Source organism: Citrus sinensis, chromosome 5 (assembly GCF_022201045.2).
Source record: "Citrus sinensis cultivar Valencia sweet orange chromosome 5, DVS_A1.0, whole genome shotgun sequence".
Taxonomy (NCBI): Eukaryota; Viridiplantae; Streptophyta; class Magnoliopsida; order Sapindales; family Rutaceae; genus Citrus; species Citrus sinensis.
This window is the reverse complement of record NC_068560.1, coordinates 6,641,592-6,662,743: the sequence shown is the minus strand read 5'-3', so window position 1 is coordinate 6,662,743 and position 21,152 is coordinate 6,641,592. Positions and strand designations below refer to the sequence as shown.

At 33.8% G+C, this 21,152-nt stretch overlaps 2 protein-coding genes across 14 annotated transcripts in view; both read left to right on the top strand.

Annotated features, from left to right (window-relative positions):
- Window positions 1-21,152, top strand: part of LOC127902639 (probable disease resistance protein RF9) — a 91,613-nt gene that overhangs the window by 4,554 nt on the left and 65,907 nt on the right. The window contains exons 2-3 of one of the 12 annotated variants that reach the window (XR_008055068.1): window positions 6,976-7,272; window positions 7,347-7,482. The exons of 9 other annotated variants lie outside the window; for them this stretch is intronic. The gene's annotated coding sequence lies outside the window, so the exon portion shown is untranslated. Of the gene's footprint in view, window positions 1-6,975; window positions 7,483-21,152 lie in introns of those variants that run through there. 2 more of the 12 variants (XM_052442336.1, XM_052442337.1) reach the window with 2 other exon arrangements.
- On the top strand, window positions 9,727-13,438 carry LOC112497546 (multiple organellar RNA editing factor 1, mitochondrial-like). Of its 2 annotated transcripts, none has more exons than XM_052442349.1 (2): window positions 9,727-10,222; window positions 13,133-13,438. In XM_052442349.1, the coding sequence occupies exons 1-2, from the start codon at window positions 9,819-9,821 to the stop codon at window positions 13,134-13,136; spliced, it is 408 nt and encodes a 135-aa protein (XP_052298309.1). In that variant the 5' UTR covers window positions 9,727-9,818; the 3' UTR covers window positions 13,137-13,438. The 2 variants fall into 2 exon arrangements, with proteins under 2 accessions (XP_052298309.1, XP_052298308.1); XM_052442348.1 differs by lacking the exon at window positions 13,133-13,438 and adding an exon at window positions 12,263-13,126.

Sequence of the window (21,152 nt, the reverse complement as noted above, 5' to 3'; positions counted from 1 at the left end):
TGCAGTTACAACAGGTACCACCTCAAGATTTCGTAGGAACTTGCAGAGCCATATAGCTTCTTTTGCAGCTTCAGATGTAGCCACATATTCAGCTTTAGTTATTGAGTCTGTGATACAAAATTATTTCACACTCATCCAACTAATAGCTCCACTTCCCAATGTAAACACATAGCCGGAAGTTGATTTTCTAAAATCCTTATCTGACAAAAAATCAGAATTAGTATAACCCACTAGAATAAGTTCATCACCAGAATACACAAGCATATAATTTTAAGTTCTTTTCAGATACTTCGTTATATGCTTGACTGCAGTCCAGTGTTCAGCTCCAGGATTAGATTGATATCTACTAACCATCCATACCGCAAAACAGATGTCTGGACTAGTGCAAAGCATGGCATACATGAGACTTCCCACAGCTTTTGCATAGGGAACTCGTCTCATTCTCTCTATCTCTTCAGATGTTCTGTGATTGATCCTTAGAGAATGTAATTCCATGTCTGAATGGTAATAAACCAGTCTTGGAATTTTCCATGCTAAATCTAGCCAATATCTTATCGATATAGACCGCTTGAGACAAGGCTAAAGTTTTATTCTTCCGGTCTCATAGTAACTTGATACCAAGAATATAACTTGTCTCTTCCAGGTCTTTTATATCAAATTATTTTGCTAACCAAATCTTTATTGTACTCAATACTCCTATATCGTTTCCAATCAGGAGAATATTGTCTACACAAAGAACTAGGAAGGCTACAAATTTTCCCTGAATTTTCTTGTACACACATGGTTCATCAATGTTCTGAATGAATCCAAGCGATTTAATCGCTTGATCAAATCTGATGTTCCATGACCGGGATGCTTGCTTCAATCCATAAATGGATCTCTACAACTTACATACCATGTGTTCTTGCCCTTTTTATATAAATCCATCTGGTTGCTGCATGTAGATGTTTTCTTCAAGATGCCTGTTAAGAAAGGCAGTCTTGACATCCATTTGCCAAATTTCATAATCTAGCACTGCAGCAATGGAGAGCAGAATCTTGATGGATTTAAGCATAGCAACCGTAGAAAAAGGTTTCCTCATGATCGATTCCTTCTTTCTGAGTAAACCCTTCGGCTACTAATCTTGCTTTAAATGTTTCCACCCTTCCGTCTACTCCTCTTTTTCTCTTGTAAATCCACTTGCACCCTATAGGTTTTACCCCATTTGGTGCCTCTACAAGTTCCCAGACTTTATTGGAATACATAGATTCCATTTCTTGATTCATGGCCTTTTTCAAAATTCAACATCTCTATCTATTAGAGTTTCGTTGTAACTAGTAGGATCTTGTACATGTTTATCTGAGATAGCCGTATAGGTTTCTCCCAAAAACATGCATCTCGCAGGTAACCTAGTTACCCTCCCACTACGACGAGGTTCTAAAAGTGATGATTGTTCAAGGATAATCATGTTCTGATCAGCTGGTTGTTGCTGTTCTTCCTGTTCTATAACAGGTGTTGAAAGCTGAGCATCAACCTGATCTCTTTTGTTTCTCTAGTTTTACCTTACTCTTAGGTTATAAGTCATTATATAGTCTTCCTCAAAGAAAGTAAAGAATATTTCTATAAATACATTCCTATCTTGAGGACTATAATTCAGACTTTCCCTTATTCCTTTAAGATACCTAAAACATGCAAGCTTCTGAACACGAATCCATCTTGTCTATCTCTGATTCTAGTAGAAATACTAGTAAACTCCAAATACGAATGTGTCTCAAACCATGTTTGTGACTTTTTCATAATTTCTTGGAGTAGTAGACACCGAGATAGATGAAACTAAGTTCAATAAACTTTGTAGTTTTAAATACTAGTATCTGGAATCAAAAAGGTAAATGATAAACCACTTAGTATATATCTTGTCTTATCCAAAAGAATCTTGTTTCTTCATTTAATTACACTATTGTATTATAGTGTTTATTGACAACCAAATAGTGCTTGAATTCTCAATAGAGATATTATTTGTTTCGATCATATCGATGTTCTTTTATGCTCCTGTCTAATTGCTTCTGTCTTATCCATGTACTCTTTTGAATTTCAAAAGCAATGGAATCATGACGCACTTAGACAAACATAAATAAAATGAATATTCATCAACAAGTTTGATAGAATACTCACAACCTCTTATAACATGTAAACTGATTAGTCCGTATACATTTGTATGCGCTAAATCATCAAATACAATGTTATGCTTTTAGCTCAAACAGAGCATCCTTGTCATATTACTTTTCTAAATAAGATTTATAGAGTTACAATGATCAATCTTAATAGGCCAACAAGTCTATCATTAATCATTTTCTTAAAATCTTATTATAGTTTATATGACTTAAGCATAAATATCAGAGGTAATTTTGGTTTGAAGAAACATTTCTTTTCTTAGATAAATGCATATACTCTTTATCATTATATCTTACTTTGAATAGATCAATGGACTTATATGATATAAATTGTCTTTATAAATAACCAAAATAAATAATAAACAGAGGATAAAAAAATAACAGTGTACTCCTGTTTATTAAAACAAGTCACCGAAATTAATATTCCTCTAATAATTGGAAAAATAAAGACAAATATCAAAACTAAAGTCTTGTAAAATTGATCTAGTCTTTCAATTGATATAAACTAGCATGTCCTCAACTGCTGTTTGAAGCTTTCTTCACTTAATCTCTTGGTTTCCTGAAAACCAAATAAATGAATTATAAATAAGATTAGTTATCTCAGAATTCATTATTGTATGAATCAATAGAAATCTGAACTAATTAGGAAGCTTAAAGATTTCCTATACCTGATTTTAATAATCTTAGGACAATCTTTCTTCCAGTGACCCTTCTGTCCACATTTGTAACACTCGCCTTTTGGCTTGCCACTTCTTTTAGTGGACAGTTTGCCGATCCCAACTCTTGCTTGCTCATTCTTGTCTTTCGACTTAAGCCTTGAAGAGAATCCTTTTTCAGGAAGTTTTCTGCTATGATAGAATTCTTTTATAGCATGTAGTTCGTGCATTAATTCAATTAAGGTCATATCTTTATTGTTTAAGATATAACTGACCTTAAACTCTTTGAATGTATCAGGTAAAGATTCAATCACCATGTTAATCTTTGATTTATCATTGATTTGAACACCATGAATCTCTACCTCATTCAAATAGTCCATCATTTTGAGGACATGATCACGAACTTTTGTGCCCTCTTCCATCTTAGTATCTGTGATACGTTTTAATGCTGCTTCTCTGGCAAAATGGGTATTTTGCCCAAACATCTGATGAAGACTAGCCATTATTTCAGTGGCTGTTTCCATGTTCCGATGTTTCTTATGCAGTTCCACAGAAATCGAAGCCAATATATAGCGCTTAGCCATTTTGTTAGCTTCGCACCATTTCTCATAAGGCTCCCTCTGATTTCTATAATCGTATAACGATGGTTCAGGAGGGCAAGGCTGGGTCAACACATATTTGCTTCCCTTAGCAGTGAGAATATTAAATAGATTGCGTTTCCAATCTAAATAATTTTCGCCAGTGAGTTCATTTTTAACAAGGATAATTAATAATGGGTTGATGGAAGACATTTTCTGAAAAACAAAACAAAATAAACATGCATAAATACTTTGAAACAATATTCACAATAAATGACAAAAATGCAAAAAACCATAAATGCATTTTAATTTATTGTAACGATAATCTAGTACCGCTTTGACAAGCTATCCGTTGGGGAAGTCATGTCTACACTTACTAGACCCAATTATCCATTAGATTATTTACTTTCATGCAAAGACATGATAAATAATTATCGTTATCCCTTTGGGCCTAAATTTGTTAACAGAGCTTCGTTGGGAAGGTTAATAACAAACTTTAGTTGAGTATATAACCATTGTTTCAATCTACGTATTTTTCATATCAATAGTCACCGTTGGGGTGAACAATCGATTGAAAAATATTTCAATTTTATCTTTGAAGAAGTTCATCAAATAAAATATCTAATATATATACCATCCGAAGGGAGCATCACCGTATCATGAAGTCGAGGTATATATATAATTTTATTATTGAACTAACAATGGAGCCCGTGGGAAAAATTATCTTGAATTTTCCCTCTCCCACTCAATATTTTAAAATTGATTTTTCCTTTTTAAAACATACATATTGTTAATAGCATGCTTCCTATAATATTATCTAGATGATATCAAATATTATTAAGCATATGCAAATTTCAAACAATATAATGAAATTCATTATTAATGAATGACATGTATCATTATGCATAGAGTGACACTACCTATTCTATATGACATGTTATCATGGCATGTAATCATCCAAAACATAACATATAGAAAAACAATTAAATAATCTTAATTCATGGCTTTCCTAATAATGAAAAATACATTAACCCTAAGCCTAATCTTCATTGGGCTTCTTGTCAATGTCCATCTTCCATAAGTTTGTCTTTGTTAATGGACTAGGGGAAATTGGGCTTTTAAATTTATAATTGGTCCAATTTTAATTTTGAAAGGAAATAAATAAAATAAATAGTTTTATTTTTTTATTTTTAATTAAAATAAAACTTTTGGACCAAAAATAAATTTAATATATTTAATTTTGTCTATGCATTTTTAATCCATTAAGCCCAATTGAAATTGGACCTAAAGCTAGGATTCACAAAGCCCAAAACTGTTTTTGGACTTAAATGCAAAAAATTTAAACATGTCTACCCAAAAGAAAAAATTATGGAGCCATAGAGACCTCAATGATAAAAACCATTGAAACCCTAAATCCATCTTTTTCTCTTTCCTTTCTTCCCCAGCCGCCACCAGCACAAAGGGCAGCGACTGTTCATGCATTTCCGTCGCCGATTTGACCATCACCGCCACGCCGGGAAGCCTCGAAACGACGCCCTCCGCCAGCCGCAAACGTCAGCAAGCTTCCAGCCTCCACGCGCTTGCTGCTGGCCTCGCTCGCGTGCGTGCTGCTGGCAGCGTTGGTTCCAGCTGCAGCACATGCAGCGCGCGCTGCTGGCCTTGCTGGCCGCGCGCGCTGCTGCAGCGTGCCCTGGTTTGTTGCCGCTGTCAGAATTTCCGGCCTCCGTCGCTTTGATCTGCCATCCGTGATTGATTTACAAATTTCCTAGGCCAATTTTGGCTTACAAAAATTCTATAACAGTAAAATAAATCAAGAGGGAAACATGGTGATAAAAAACCACCCCTCTTGTTACAGATCCAAAGAAAAAATACAACGGAAAATCTAACCATGAATTAAGACAAACCAAAACATGCTTTATTCATATATTAAACAATTAATATATATCTGAATAAATTGTGCCACTCTAATACATAAATTTCAAGAATGATTTCATACGAAATTCTTATATATTAATATGAGATGGCTCTGATACCAATTGTTGGGGAAAAATTAGGTTTTTAAATTTTTATTAAACCTTTTGAAGATCGCTCTCATATAATATATAAGAATTGGTATTCTAGAAATCGTACCTTGAAAATCCGATTTGGCTTTTTCCGTTGAAATGATTTAGGCTCCTAGATCACGATCCGCCACCACCACTCCTGTTAGATCACGATCCGTCACCACCACGCTTGCTAGATCACGAACTGTCACCAATGATCTTCCAGGTTATGACTCAGATTCGATCTGCACTTGACGTGTGGGCGCCTTTATCACTACCAAAGCAACTAGCACGAGAAAATTTTTCTCTCAACAATGGAGAGAAAAATCTTATTCTCTCATCTGTATCCAGTGGCTTCTCTATTTTCTTTAGAGAAAATAAGCCTTATATATCTCCATTTAGTGAAAACCCTAGGCTCCAAATAATGCCCTAAATAAAACTCACGTTGTTTTCTTTTTCAATAGGGGACCCACCTTGTAAAATAACATAAGGCCCCTTACACATAAGCTTATTAAATGGAGCCTCCCACTAAATGATATATTTAGGCTTTTGACCCAAATAGCTAGTTATCTTGCTTATTAGTCCAGCAGTGGTGCAATCAATTAAACGAGCTAACCCGGGGATCATTTGGGAACATACAATAGTGGCTACAATAATTAGGCCTGTAATTAAACTATCCCAATTATTTAATTCCAAATCTACTCCACTAAAAGATTGGAACTGACTTCCATAATTGTATGCTCGAATAATAATTCGTCCCAAGCCACATTGATTTCTTTACTGCACAATCCTTTGTACCACATCGTTAATTAAATTGATATCTCAACTGTCCAATCAATTCAATAACATCTTATTCCTTGATCCTTACTGGTTTTCTCTAATGATCATTTTCAACATACTAAATATGTTGACACACTCTGGCCAGAGAATTCTATGATCAAGTGCCGAAAACCCATCAAGAGATGTGTTGTACAAATTCTATATTGTTAATCCATAACTCCAATACTCATAATTGCTCCCACCAAGATACCGGGTAATCTTGACCACATGTATGTGTCGTGCCCATTGGTAACTCAAATGGAATAACAATTACAATCATGAAATCATAATTAACTCAAGATTAAGATTACAGTAAAATCAACGCCTATGAGATTTAATAAGTCTGACAGTTATTACAAAGTTAATTAAATCTCATATGTGATCCTGTTCAATGTAGTCGCACTACATCAATAAATTCATACATGATTAAGACAAATCATTCAATGAATTTATTATAGTCTATACCTAAATAAAGTGCCCCACTTTATTTATCAACTGCGAACTAAATTTATTTAATCATAAGATAACTTGTATTTATGTCTTCTGTGAATCCACATGGTGATCACATAAATACATATAATATGATTAAATGGACTTTAATACAAATATTAATGCAATTAAGATATTTGAATAAAATACCTCATTTATTTTATTAATCAGAAAAACTGTTTATTACAATTAAATAAACATATATGCTTTTAAAGAGCATATTTTCCCAACATCAACATAGACTCAGCTTGGGTGGCAAAACAGAGTGGGATAGCCACACATTGCAGCAGAGAAACAAAGAAAGATCCCCCTTTTATCTATCTAATAAGAACCGTAAAAGCAGATTTTCATTTATTATTCTTATTTTCACTTATGTAGGCAAAATTGGAGAGGGAAACAACGCCAGCCGGACTTTCTGTTTCAATATTAATTCAGCATTGATTCATGAGACAGGGCATTGTTTTATAAACATGCCATGGTTGCAATGTTGTATACAAACTTGAACTTTTGCACTCCTTTTGCTATTTTGAATTTGCTGGTATGTATGTGTGTATTCTGTTTTAATCAATGTTTTATGCTTAGAAGTATTCCATTTAAACCCCCGACTTGCAGGTATGGTTTGGCTAGCTTTGGACTTGTATGGTTTGCTAGTCAAAGAAATATCAATCTTCTAGGAAAAATTCCTCATGCATGTACATTTCTGGCTTCATTTTAGTTGCTGATTGCACGTTCAATTTCGTTCTTAGAATATTCTTTCTCATTAAAATGATGCATGCACTGATGTTTTCAATCATATCAGAGAATCGTTTGTATTTATTGAGAGTCAACGTACATACACTTTGTAGTATAGCCCAGAGATCTGCGATCTACTCCCACCAATATTCGGAGAGATATCTAATGCCATCCAAATTCATAAAAATGAGCCTCATTAAAAGCCTAGTAGCGATATGAGTTTTTTTCCTCAAGAAATGTTTCTGTAAATTGCTTAAATATTGGTGGGGATGCATAATTGTAACCCAGTTGATTAATTTCTAATACAACTGATGTAGCAGGATTTTGGGTCATACGGGAACAAGCATGTAGGAAAAAATTCATCTAGAAAATTAGTGCAGCCGCACTTTCAATCAAATTGCTATTATGAACAACAATTCATGAGTAAATTGTTGTTCAAACTATAGGTAGCTTACACAAACTTAAATGGGTTTTGAGTAGAAGCAATGGCAATGGTAGGAATTCAATACAAAAGCAGTCAAGTTCAAGTAGTAATATAATTTAAAAAACTCTCAATAAGATAACAAGTACTAAATTTTTAAAATTTCATTGAAATATTTTCATACAATCAAATTAATTGCGGCCGGCTTCCATATGTTTTCATTTTTTAAATTGTTGAATCATAATTAACCTCTTTATCAACACCACAAAAAATATCATTTTTAATGCAAACACCTAGGTTGTCACTTATCATTGTCTAATAGAGCATATTAGCAGTTATCTAAAAAACAAAAATAGTTAAATTTTTGTCTGATTTTAAGATACTTTCAAGTTTGACCCCCTACCTCAATTGTCAGAGAGGGAAAAAAAAGAGTAAATAGCATGAAAAGAAAGTATATGAAGTCAAAAAAAAAAGTTGGGAGTAAATAAGTAATATACAAATGCAAGGCTGCTTTGATCACATTTGAAGTTAATTACAAGCATAGCTCTTTATATTTAAGTAAATATAAATAGAATATTAGCTGTTGAATAGATTACAAGCATAGATCTTGACTTTTGAATTTAATTACAAAAAATTTGGTGTATTGGTGAACAGAAGAAATCCATTCGTTCCACCGATTACATTGAGGATTTTAATGAATCTCAATCTTAGGTAACACGCTGATACCAGTAAGATATCAAATGCGGGAGATGTGAGACTATTAACTTTAAGCTCCGTTTGGTACGGTTTTTCAAGTAGAACTTATTTAAGTGGAGGTTTTGCTAAAAAAAGTTTAGTTATTTAGTTGTCAATAAGAACTTTTATTAAAAATTTATGAAATTACTTTAATAGACAAATTTTTTAAAGTTATATTATGAAAACAATAAATAATATTGTTAAATAAATAGAGGATATTATAAATATTTTGACATTTAAAAAAGTTTTTCAATCTCTACTCCCAAAAACTCAAAATTTGAGCTTTTGCTAGTAGAAAAACTTTATTAGAAAAACAACCAAACAACAACAAAAACTATGATAAGAGCTTATGAGATTAAATAAGCACTTATTGCTATTAAATAAGTTATACCAAACAGGCACTTAGGAGAACCAATAAAGACCGATAAGTTAGAAATAACTTGCTAAGTTGAGAAATACAACTGACAAATAAAATGTGGTTCCCAAATAAATTAGGTTTTAACAAGTTTTCATTTAGAAATGCATTTTAATCCAATGATTTATCACAATGTCTCACCAAACTGAACAAAAAAAGAAAGATATAGTATAATTACAAGTTTCTTGATTAAGATATATTATTATGAATTAAAGCAATACAATTGACTTGAGGAACTACTTTTTGTGTTTCTTTATAAGTATGTAGAAGTACCAACAAAACTCTTCTTAAAACAAAAAAAAAACATCTCTCTTTAAATTAGTAAATATTCATTTACCAATAAATTAATAAATTATTCATTCAATAATAAATAAATAACTTCTCTAAAATAATATTTTTTTCGTAGTCCTAATAATATTATTTTGTAGATACTTTCCACATTTATTGTGCAAGAATTAAAAAAATTATATTTTTTAAAAATATAATTGCAATCCAGATACATATACATTTATAATACAACTCTGAAATATATCAAGACTAATTCGAAAATCTACTTCTACTAATAATAATATTAATTAGAAATTAAACCTAATAGATATTTTTACAATTTGATTTAATATAAATTTATTTGTAGAAATTTATCTTTCTTAAGAAAATATTTGATTAACAAATTATTATTATTATTGTACCAACAAAATCAAACATTGGCATTTTTCATTTCCCAAAACCCTAAACAAAACCCTTCACTCTCTCACTCGAGACACTCACTGACGCGCAAGCAATGGCCCATACCGCCATCTTCCGCCTCCGCTGGTCACTACCGTCCGTCGCCGCTCTCCGACGCTCTCTCTCTGCGGTCGTCCCTGCACTCTTCGCATCCACTCCTCTGGTAAACCCTTCCATTTCATCGGCGTCGTCATCGCTAATCTTCTCCTCCTCCATCATTATCCAATCTAGGCCGTTTAGATCGTCCCCGACGATCTCCCTCTCGTCTACGCCGTCGGGTAACAAGACGTACCACTTGTATAAGGACGGCGACGAGATCACACCCGACACGATTCTGTTCGAGGGTTGCGATTACAATCACTGGCTTATAACTATGGAGTTTCCTAAAGACCCGAAACCCACGCCCGAAGAAATGGTTCGGACCTATGAAGAGACTTGCGCCAAAGGACTCAACATTAGGTCTTTCTCTGTAACTCTATTTATATTTTTAATTAAATTAATTATTGTTATCTGAATTTATTTTTTATATTTTAAATTTTAAACCCCTTTTTGGTTGAAGGTACATTTTTTAAGCTTAATTAGAAAGTTGAAGGAAATGAAAAGAGAATTTATATCGAGATGTAATTTTGAGATAAAACTGTTTTTTCATGAGCTTCCAATTTTACTGTTAGTGATTCGAAATCAGCATTTCAATCCCACACAGAAGCTAAGCAAGCTTAGAAAATTGATAGCTTCCCCCCCCCCCCCCACAAAAAAAACCCGATTGAAGATGGAAGTATTAGGTTCAGAAGTATCGAGAATGTTTGTGTGACGTGGGGATGGTAGATGGTTAATGTTAGTTCATTTATGAGGTGTGATTAATAGTTGAGGTTCTCTAATTATCCCTAAGTAGATTTTATCAGACTTTCCCAGATACAAAACAGATTGTTAAATAATGGTTTGGCTTCTTTTTTTATTAATTTGGTTCCTGGATTATGTTTCATGGCATCCTGTGCTCAGTGTAGCCTTATCTGTTTCAATCTTTTCCATATTGTTTTTTCCTTTTTTTTTTTGTTGTTGGGGGGGGGGGGGGATCAATTGTTAGTGTCATGTTTTGCCTTTGATGGTATAAGAATATTTGCCTATAATGTAAATTATGCACAATAGGAACATTGTGTTGTTGGAGCAATGTAATGGATGCAGCTGTCACTGATAAGTTCGATGGTTACTGCACATATGTAATTTGTCTTTCATGTTTTTTCACTTTTTTCCCCCAACGTTTAAGCCTTTTTTCTCTATCTTTAATTGTTTATTCATATGTATTCTGGTGTTGGCTTCCAATGTTTTGCTCAGATGCATTGTGTTTGACAGTAACGAAATATGATTATTGGTTCTTGTTTGAGATTATTTATTTTTGCAATAGAATTGAGGTATTATTTCAGAACTTTTGAGATGCCCTTGCACTTTCTCATGATGAATGCTGTAACATTTATGAAGAAAACTGAGGATAAACAATGAAATTATGGATAATTAATGGTTGTGGTAAGTTGTTTCCTATCGCTAACACCAAAAAGCTGGCATTTTAGTTTTGTAGAGTTTAGATTATCAGTGTTGTTATTTAGAAACACTGGTATGACAGGTAAAGTAGAAAGATAATAGACATGCTGTGGAGTAAATAAGTTTGAAGAATGAGAATCAGAATTTGTGTGACTATGAAAAACAGATTCAGTAGCATAAGGAAAGGTTGACTCATCAAAGATAACATGTCATGCCACATAGACATGACCTGCAGAATGTAAGCATTTATAACCCTTTTGTGAAGGACTATAACCAATGAATATACACTTACTGGAATGATAGGCAAACTTATGTTTGTTATAGTCTCTCAAGTAAGGATAACAAATACAACCAAAACATTTGAGAAAATCATAATCAGGTTTGTGCTTGAATATCTTCTCATATGGGGTCGAAAGTTTGAAAACAGAAGATGGTAATCTATTGATGTGATATAGAGCAGTATGGAATGCATCCCACCAGAATTTAAAAGGAAGTTGAGCTTGAGCCAACAGAGTTGAACCTAATTCAACAATATGCCTATGTTTTCTCTCAACCAATCCATTTTGATGGTGAGTACAAGGCCAAGAATGTCTGAAAATGATACCTGAGCGGTTTGAGAACTCATTGTTGAAAAAAAAAATGAGATTGAAGTTGTTTGGCTACTGAGAAAGAAAATCAAGAGTTCTGGAAATGCTGAATGAATTTTATTTCTCAACACTTAATCCATGATATCAGTACAGCAGCTATATATATATATGTATATATTTATTTATTTATCTTAATCATGATTACATTTTAACTAATCTAAAACTAATCATTATTAAACTAACTAATCTTCAGCACAATGCACAGGGGGCTTGTAACAAAATTTAACTGATTTTGCTGAGCTGTCAGTTGAGCTGGCACAGCTAATACTCTTGCCCTGTATTTTCTTCAGCTTATTTTTCTCCTTCTTTTGTTCAGCATAGTGAGCTACTTTAACAGGCAGACTACCTCATTTTCAAACTCTTAGTATCTGGAGATTTGAGTTATTATCGTTCTGGGGTTTCCAAAAGCCTATGCGAACTACACAAACTTGAATGCTTGAAGCTGGTGAATGAAACCAAGAGGTGGTAGCTCTCTCGGATGGCCCTGTCTAAATACCAGCTTCTCCAAGTCTGATCCATCTAAGCTTATCAAATACTGCATTATTGGAGGATACCATGCTAACACTAGACAAGCTTCCACACCTTCAAGTGCTGAAATTGAAGCAGAACTCATATTCAGGAAGAAAACTGGCTTGTGTTTGCTCTTGTGGTTTCCCGGAGCTCAAGGTATTGCACCTGAAATCAATGTATTGGCTAGAGGAGTGGACGATAGGGGCTGGAGCAATGCCAAAACTTGGAAGCATAATTGTCAACCCTTGTGCTTACTTGAGAAAGCTTCCTGAAGAGCTATGGTGCATGAAGAGCTTTTGCAAATTGGACTTACATTGGCCTCAGCTAGAGTTGAGGCAAAATCCACGGGCTCTTGAGGATATGGAGCAGCAGTATGACATCCAGTTGTATCGTTATGGAATTTGATGGATTGAATTGGATGAGTTTTATTCTTCTATGATAACTCAATCTTCAGTTAACTTGCCTAATTTGGTATTCAATTTTTCCATTTCCTCAGTCGATTTATATCTGCAGTAATACCTTAAAGGATTCTTGCAAATGCTGGTCTAATTGTTCTTGTTTCTAATAGCCATGGACATTGCTGCAGAGAAACAAAGAAACCTCTGTATTTTAATAAGTAAGAACAGTGTAATAGCAGATTTTCATTTGTGATTCTTATTTTCTTGTATTTGTTTAGGTAAAATCTGAGAGGGAAACATCACCTACCAGACCTTCAATTTCAACTGTGATCCAGCATTCATCCATTCTTTCTTTGTTTCAGCTGTCAGTAGATTTCGACAACGCCATGGCTACAGTATTGTCCACAAACTTGAATAATATATATATTTTTTAATTTAGTGGGTATGTATACTGTATTATTTATTTGTTGTTGTGTGCTCAGAAGTACTGCAATTGCATATTGTTCTTTGCTTGAAAATGTATATTGTATTATTTAAGCCCTGGAAAATGTGAGAAGAAAAAGAAATTAAACAAGATTACACGACATTAGCACATTGTTCTTTGCTTGAACTAAGTTTTTCTTTTCTTTAGCTTTTGTTAAGATGCTGTCTTAACCTTCCTCCTTTTTCCTATTGCTAGTTTGATATCTCTTATCTTTTCTTGAACCAAGAAATTTGCCTTTACTTACAAGTAAAGTTCAAATGCTCTCTCTCTTTTCTCTTAACTTTGGTTTACTTATGCCATCATTTTCAGTTCTTCCAAAACCATCCATTTATCAATACCCAGTTTGTTCTACGTTCTAATTTTGCTATGCCTTCCAACTAATATTTGATTGTGTTGCTTATATCGTCCGAATATTGAAGTCCTTGATTACTCAATATAACAATAGCAGGTACTTCAATTATTATTCACAATTTATATTTCTTTTTTCATTTTCATGTGTCAAAATCATCACTACGCATGTAATTTATTTTGTAAAAATCATCACCCACATACTCCTCGTTTCTAGATTACTTTTTTTAAAAGACCAAAGTAGAATTATGTCATTATAAACTCTTGAACAGAACAATCATCATCCTTCATATTAATGTTGTTTGTCAGATAGAACTAACAATCCTTTATCATTTCTTGATGGTGATTTTCTGCATTGATCAACTGAATAGTTATGAAAACCATCCCCTAACCCCAAAGCAACAAAAGAATCTACAACCAATCAGAGGTAAAGTTCGGGGTATACATAAAATGGAAAGAAAATAGATAATAAATACCAAAGTTATCTACTGGACCGAGAGTGCCTTAGAAATATTTTCTGCTTAATAGAATAGAAGGGCTATAGACAGCAAAAGTAAAAGCACTGGAAAGTAATAAAATGGGACGTCAAAAGTTTATATTGGTCTGTTGAGTTGTGTCCTCAAGAATTAGTCATTTTGACTTTAAAGTACTTAAAAAAAAAATTACCTTTAAATTTTGTTCCCATCCTTGATGTTCACTTAATATCATTCATTCTTTGCACATCTCATTTATAGAATCATTTAATATCAGTCATTCTTTGCATCCATCCATTCTCAATCTAAAAAAACTTTTGTTTTATTTATATCCTTTGATATTCAGCTTTCGTCATCAACACTAACAAATAACAATACGTACCTCTGAGTACTACTGAGACAGGGAAAGATATGGAAATTAACCTCACACTATTTTGTGAGAGGTTGAAAAGGGTGTTAGCAGGTGAAGAAGGCACGTTAACGTTGCCTGATTCAACAAATTTAACTCCACTTTTTCAAAACCTTCTTACGGAGTCCGAAATTATTGCCACTACTCTGCTGGTAAACTATGAAGCTGACATGGCTCGGGTTTTGGTTCAACTCATTAGAGATCATTTCGATGAAGACGAAATACCTTCGCGTTATCGGCAGCTCTTGCACTTAGAAAATGTTAAAAGAACAGACATTTGGGAACTTCTGAAAGACATCAATTACTTTGTCCGTGAATCTGAGAAAGCTATTGACACATTCTTCATCAACATCACGCAGCAGCAAAGCAGTGAAAGTGAAAGCACTACTTGCATTGCTCTTCTTGTCGGAATCCACAGTAAAATCATTGATATTAGAAATCGGTTGCAACAAATTCCGCCTAGAGACAATGGTTTTGATTTCGAAGAGCGAAGGAACGAATTCACTCACTTATTGATCGAGGGACAACCTCAGCTTTCATCCAGGCATTGAGATATCTACCAGGCAATTATATCAGCTTGTGTAGCTGAAGGTTTCACACCATACAACAGAGAGGAAACTGCCGAGCATTACTTGAACGAACTAATCGATCGTGGCTTCATTCAAGTGAATAAGAGAAGAGCGGGAGGCACAATTAAGGCGTGCTATGTTCCAACTTTTGCATGTGCTGCGTTACTTTTGCCGGCAGCATTGACGGGATGTTTCTGGACGCCTGGATTGGAAGAGGAATCAATGGAAAATGCCAAACAGTACATCATTTTGGATGATCTGATTGAGTTCTTTTCTTTGAAACATTCTGACATGTACATCCAATCTTTTCTGAATTACAGTTCAGAAAGCGATCATCTTAATCCGATAGATTGCGAGAATTTTTGTAAAATGTTCAAACACCTTCGGGTATTGAACATTTAATGTATGTATATGCATGGAGCAGGGTAACATAGTTCAACTATATTGGGCTAGCTTTGGACTGGTATGCTTTGCTAGTTAAAGATCAATCTTCTAGAAAATTAAATAAATTGCTGTAATGGACAACAATTCATGTGCAAAATAGTTATTCAAGCTATAGGCACCTCTTTTCAAAAAAAAAAAAAAAAACCTATACGCAGCTAACACAAACTTAAATGACTTTCAAGTAGAAATGGCGGCGGTACCAGGAGGGACTAAGTTCAAATAGTAGTATAATTTAGAAAACTTTCAATGAGATAACAATTTACAACCATCTTGATTGAAATATTTTCATTCAATCAATTTACAATTATCTTCCATATGTTTTCATATTTTAAAATGTTGAATGATAATCCCTTTTCACAAAAAAAAAAATATCATTTTTAATGTATATAACTACGTTATCATTGTCTAATAGAACATCTTTGGCAGTTAGCTTCAAAAAGTTAGGTAAATTACTGTTTGATCTTTAAGATATTTTGAGGTCTAAACAACATTAAAAAAAAGTACATGAAGTTAAAAAAGTTAGTAGATGAGCAATATACAAATGTAAAGCTGCTTTCATCAATATTTCAACTTAATTACAAGCATAGTCCTTGATATTTAAATGAATATATAATTATATATTAGTTGTTAAATAGATAATAAGCATAGATATTCACCTTTGAATTTATCAATTTAATTACAAATATTTTTAATCTGAGTACTCTCATCATGGTTAGAGTCCCTTTATAGGAACCCAGTCACTTTTTCTCTAATTGGATGGAGGCGAACATCTCAGTCACTAATATGAGTTGCGTAAATAATCCCCTGCATTACTGCTACGAATACAAAAAAATAAATACATTGAGTCATAATAGATTTGATTTAGATTAAAGCTCAAGAACTCAAGAGTCAAGATTTACTAGCCATTTAAATTATTCAATAAAAACGTAATGCTCACCGAAGATGGCTTGCATATTTTTTAATTTGAAATGTCGAATATGACAACATCAAGTTTTTGCACGCCGTTAACATTTAATGTATGTATGTGCATGGAGCAGGGTAACGTAGTTCAACTTTATTGGGAAATTTATATTCTCAAATAAGAAAGGTCCCTTTATACTCAAATAAGAGCTAATTGTATCATATATTCAACTGTGTTTATCAGCTATCATTGGCTAAACTACAGACCAGTGAATACTTGATTTTGCACCCGTTTGATCACTCCAAAAAATAAACATATTTTTAAAAGGAGAAAAAGTGGCCACTTGAAATTCTTCAATAATAGACAAATGATAATTAAGATCAGTAATGCTCAAAATAAATGTTTCAAAGAAATAATAGACAAATGATAAGAACTGAAACCTAACTCATTAAAAGAGCAATTGTTTCAATCAACTTGTTTGTGGATGTGGGGTTGGTGGTTGATAAATTTCCATCTCAAACTCAGGGTCAAGAGAATAGTAAGGGGCTGCCGACACAAAAGGAACCAAAAATGAAGACAAAGCCATCACTACTCCAACTAAAAGGTCCTACAATATAAGAAAAATTTGTCCACAATTAATTTCCTCTACCAAGTTGTGGTTTCAATCCCGAAAAAATTATCCAAAATACTTCTTTGTCTCAGAAATTTTTCCAATCAAAAAGGAAAATTTACAAAAATAACTTAAATTTTTTTGTAATTTTCACAATTGGCCCTCCAAAGTTTTTCCTATCATAATTAGCCAAACACAAGGTTTATTCCCCAAATTACCCTTGTCTATCAAACCAAACACAACTTTTCCTCTCTCTCTTTATCAAATTAAACACAGCCTTTCACTCTTGAATCATCAATAGAAAACGACAATGGCAGACGACAATGACGAACGATAAAAGTGAACTTCGATCAAATACAGCCGAATCCATTCGAATCCAACACCAATTTGACACGATTCTAACAAAGTGAAATAGAGTCAATCTGATTTCGTGCTACAAAAGAATTTCAGTGTGATTCTATGTTGGTGCGACAGGTACTTCATGTGAAAAAAAACAAATTGTAAGTTGGTACGACAGGTTGCCTGTCGCCCAAGCCTATCACACTAAAGTTGGTGCGACAGGTAGCTTGTCGCACCAAGTTCCAATTTTTTTTTTTTTTTATGTGAAGTTGGTGCAACAGGCTGACTGTCGCCCAGATCAAGTGCGATAGTCACGCTTGATTAGGCGAGTTGTCGCTCCTGATTAGGCGCACTGTCGCACCTAATTAGGCGCGATGCCTCCCAGCACCAAGCCCATGCCAACTTCAATCTTCACCCATGCACCACATCAACAACTTCAACCATGCCATCAACATCACAAACACTTCAATCTTCACTCACCATCACCAACACAACAAGAAAACCACAACATAAAAGAAGAATAGAAAATAGAACATGCTTCAAAATCTAGGGTTTTTGAACTAATCTTTGATTTCAGATCTTGACCGAAATTTTGGTGATGTTGGCTATCGAGGATGGACTCCGGGAAGCCACCAGTGATGAGTGACCATCTTGGGAGAGGAATCGTTGGTTAGAGAGAGAGAGAGAGAGAGAGATAAAGGAATGAGAGAGAGGAAGTTTGGTGAGAATGGAAGGGGTATTTTCGGTACTTGAGAGGGTTTTTGGCTAAGGTTGATAGGAAAAAGTTTGGAGGGTTAAATGTGAAAATTACAAAAGTTTTTAGGTTATTTTTGTAAATTTCCCAATCAAAATCAAGAAGTGAAAAACCCAAGCAAAATATTTGCTTCTGCATCATAATTAATTAAAGAAAATACAATATTCTTGTTTCAATTTGAATTGGTTATTGTTTATTGTGATTGAGTGATGCTAGATATCCCAACATTTAAATATTAATTTAAGCCTGAATTAATTATTAATTTTGAAATTCTTCACTTAATTAATGAATGACACAACATTGAGAAATGACACATTGTATTGTGACTTAAAATGGAACTCAATTGTTAGTGTTGGTTATTTTTCAATCAATTGCTATTGATGCCAATGTGCAAGTGTACACAACAAGTAATAAAATGATGGATATTTAAGATCGTCTCCACAAGGATTGATGTTACTAGAAATGCTACAGCAATCACAATAGTGCAATCTACCTTGATTCCGAGAGGAACAATTGTAAAGTTGGTTACTATTAAAATTGATAATTGCAAGAGAATAAAATGAAACAATACAGTAATGAAATAAATTAAATAAAAGTGTGCCGGAGAATCAAATGAGAATGAGGTAGTTGAATGATCAAACTCTCTTTATGGGCTGACTACTTTTCATTAAGTTAACACCAGTTGCTATAACAATTTCTATAACACTGGGCAGAATTATTTTGCATCCTCAGCTGTCGCATATTGGAATTCTCATACTCGTAAGTATCTTAGCAATGACAAATTGTTATTCTACCTACAGCATGGCACTATGAACATCCATTCTCTCCACCCTACAAGGTGAATACCTATGTCTAATTTATCACAAATCTTAACTTCAAGTATGGCCCTTATGAGATTCAAGATAAACTTAATCCAGGAAACTTAAATTAAGATCAGGTATTAATCCAATAATATCTACTAAGACATGCCATTTTGCAGCTCTATCTTAACTTGAACTATTAAATGGGTGGTCAACTAAAATAACAATTATAATAATAACTACTAGAGTAAAATGCTACAGGAATTATTTAGCAACTCATAAGAACAGTCAAGAACCCATTAGATTGTTTGTCACTCAACTACAAGTAAGTTTAGTTCATATTCTGAAAGAGAAAAACACACAGCAACATATTGGTCACGAAATACATTGGTTTAATCAAAGAGTGAAGAAAAAATAAGAGAAGAATGATAGCTAGTGAATCCAAATAACTATGTTGGATTCTTCAATGATGTGGCTTCGATTCCCTTAAATTCTGATCTTCTCCTTTTTTTTCTCTCCAAAATTTCCAATGATGATTCCTTTTACCGTTTTATGTGATGCGCGCCTCCTTTTATAACTGAAAACTAGGGTAAACAAAAAGTATCGGGCGTACATGAGCCATTCTGCAGCTAACCCGCGCTAAGTTTTCTCCCTCGGTGTTCTAGGATTGCTACAACAATTGTCTCTCCAGCAATAGCTATAACACTGCACCATTCTCGGTTGTGTTTCACTTCTTTTGTGGCCATATTCTTTCTTCTTCTTGCTAGCCTAATATCTCAGCATCCCTTTATGAATTATGAACTTATGAAAACCTATCATTATGCACATGTTTTGAGCACAAATTACTTTAAATCAAGCAAAACTTATTAAGACTCAACTAAAATGGATGTTTATGCAAAATATAACCAAAATATAATAAAAACACATCATTTACTCTCTAAGTGGTCTTGATTTGAGTCTAAAATTGTCGTAATAACTCTCATTTCATAGAGTTGTCACACCCCCAAACTTAAACCGTTACTTGTCCTCAAGTAATGACAACATACTAACACTTCACGCACAATCATGCAACACACAACTTAGCTCTTTTATCAAATTTGCAAGGATTCTTCCGCATTCATGTCACAATTCCAATCATGCAAAATGACCATAGTAAATCAGTTCTAAACTTAAGCTTCCTTCTGGCCAAAGTGTGTGTGTGCTACTTTGATTGAATTCCAGAGATGCTACAACATTACCAAGAGATTGCATGTAATTTAGAGGTAGCATAATTTTATTCATATATGGGGCAGCATAAATCTCACATACTCAAACTGTGCTCTATTTAAGAATGAAAACTTAAGAGTATTCAACCCTCCTCACTGTAATATTTATTTTTCATGTGAATGCCAATCAATTGTAATGATGACACCCAATTACCCAAGCCATGCATAGATCAGAGTTGTTGTAGCAATATCTGTAACATAATCTTATCTAGAGATATCTTTTAACTCAAGGCTGAACATGGGGCTCATGAACAGACCTGGCTACTCAATATCCTATACAGAGGATATTAGTTTTTTTTTTGTTACAGCTGCTACAACACTGCTCATAACTCTTGTTATCTTTGGACTCAAATCTGCATATGGGGTACATACTCAGCTCTGGTTACTCGGCAACTTGAGCCATTGGAGCATAATTTATTTCATAGTAAGCACAATCCATCTAACTTTTCCCCCAAACTTAAGATCTTTTCTATTCTCTTGGCTCTGCTTCAGCATTCTCATAAAACTTCACCAAAGTTTAGGTGTCAGGACATAACTTCACTCTCCATTTATAACTATCTCTACTCGGCATTCTTATAATCACTAATTAACACTCAATTTATCTTCGTTAGGTTTTCAAATCTATACACAAATATTAGATAGCAGAGCTTCACACAACACATGCATCAACACATATCCAACACACCCAGAGATATACCCCCCCAAACTTTAAATGGTGTTGTGTCCTCACAAGCACACAACACCAAAGTCACACAACCCGATAAGGACATGGAAGAGAAAGTTAGAAAATAAACCGCACAAAATGAAAACATAATGAAAGAAAAGTTTTTCATAATTGAATAAAATGACTTAGCAGGAATGGGATACTTCCCTTTTGTTTTAGCACTGCTGCAACATAGTGT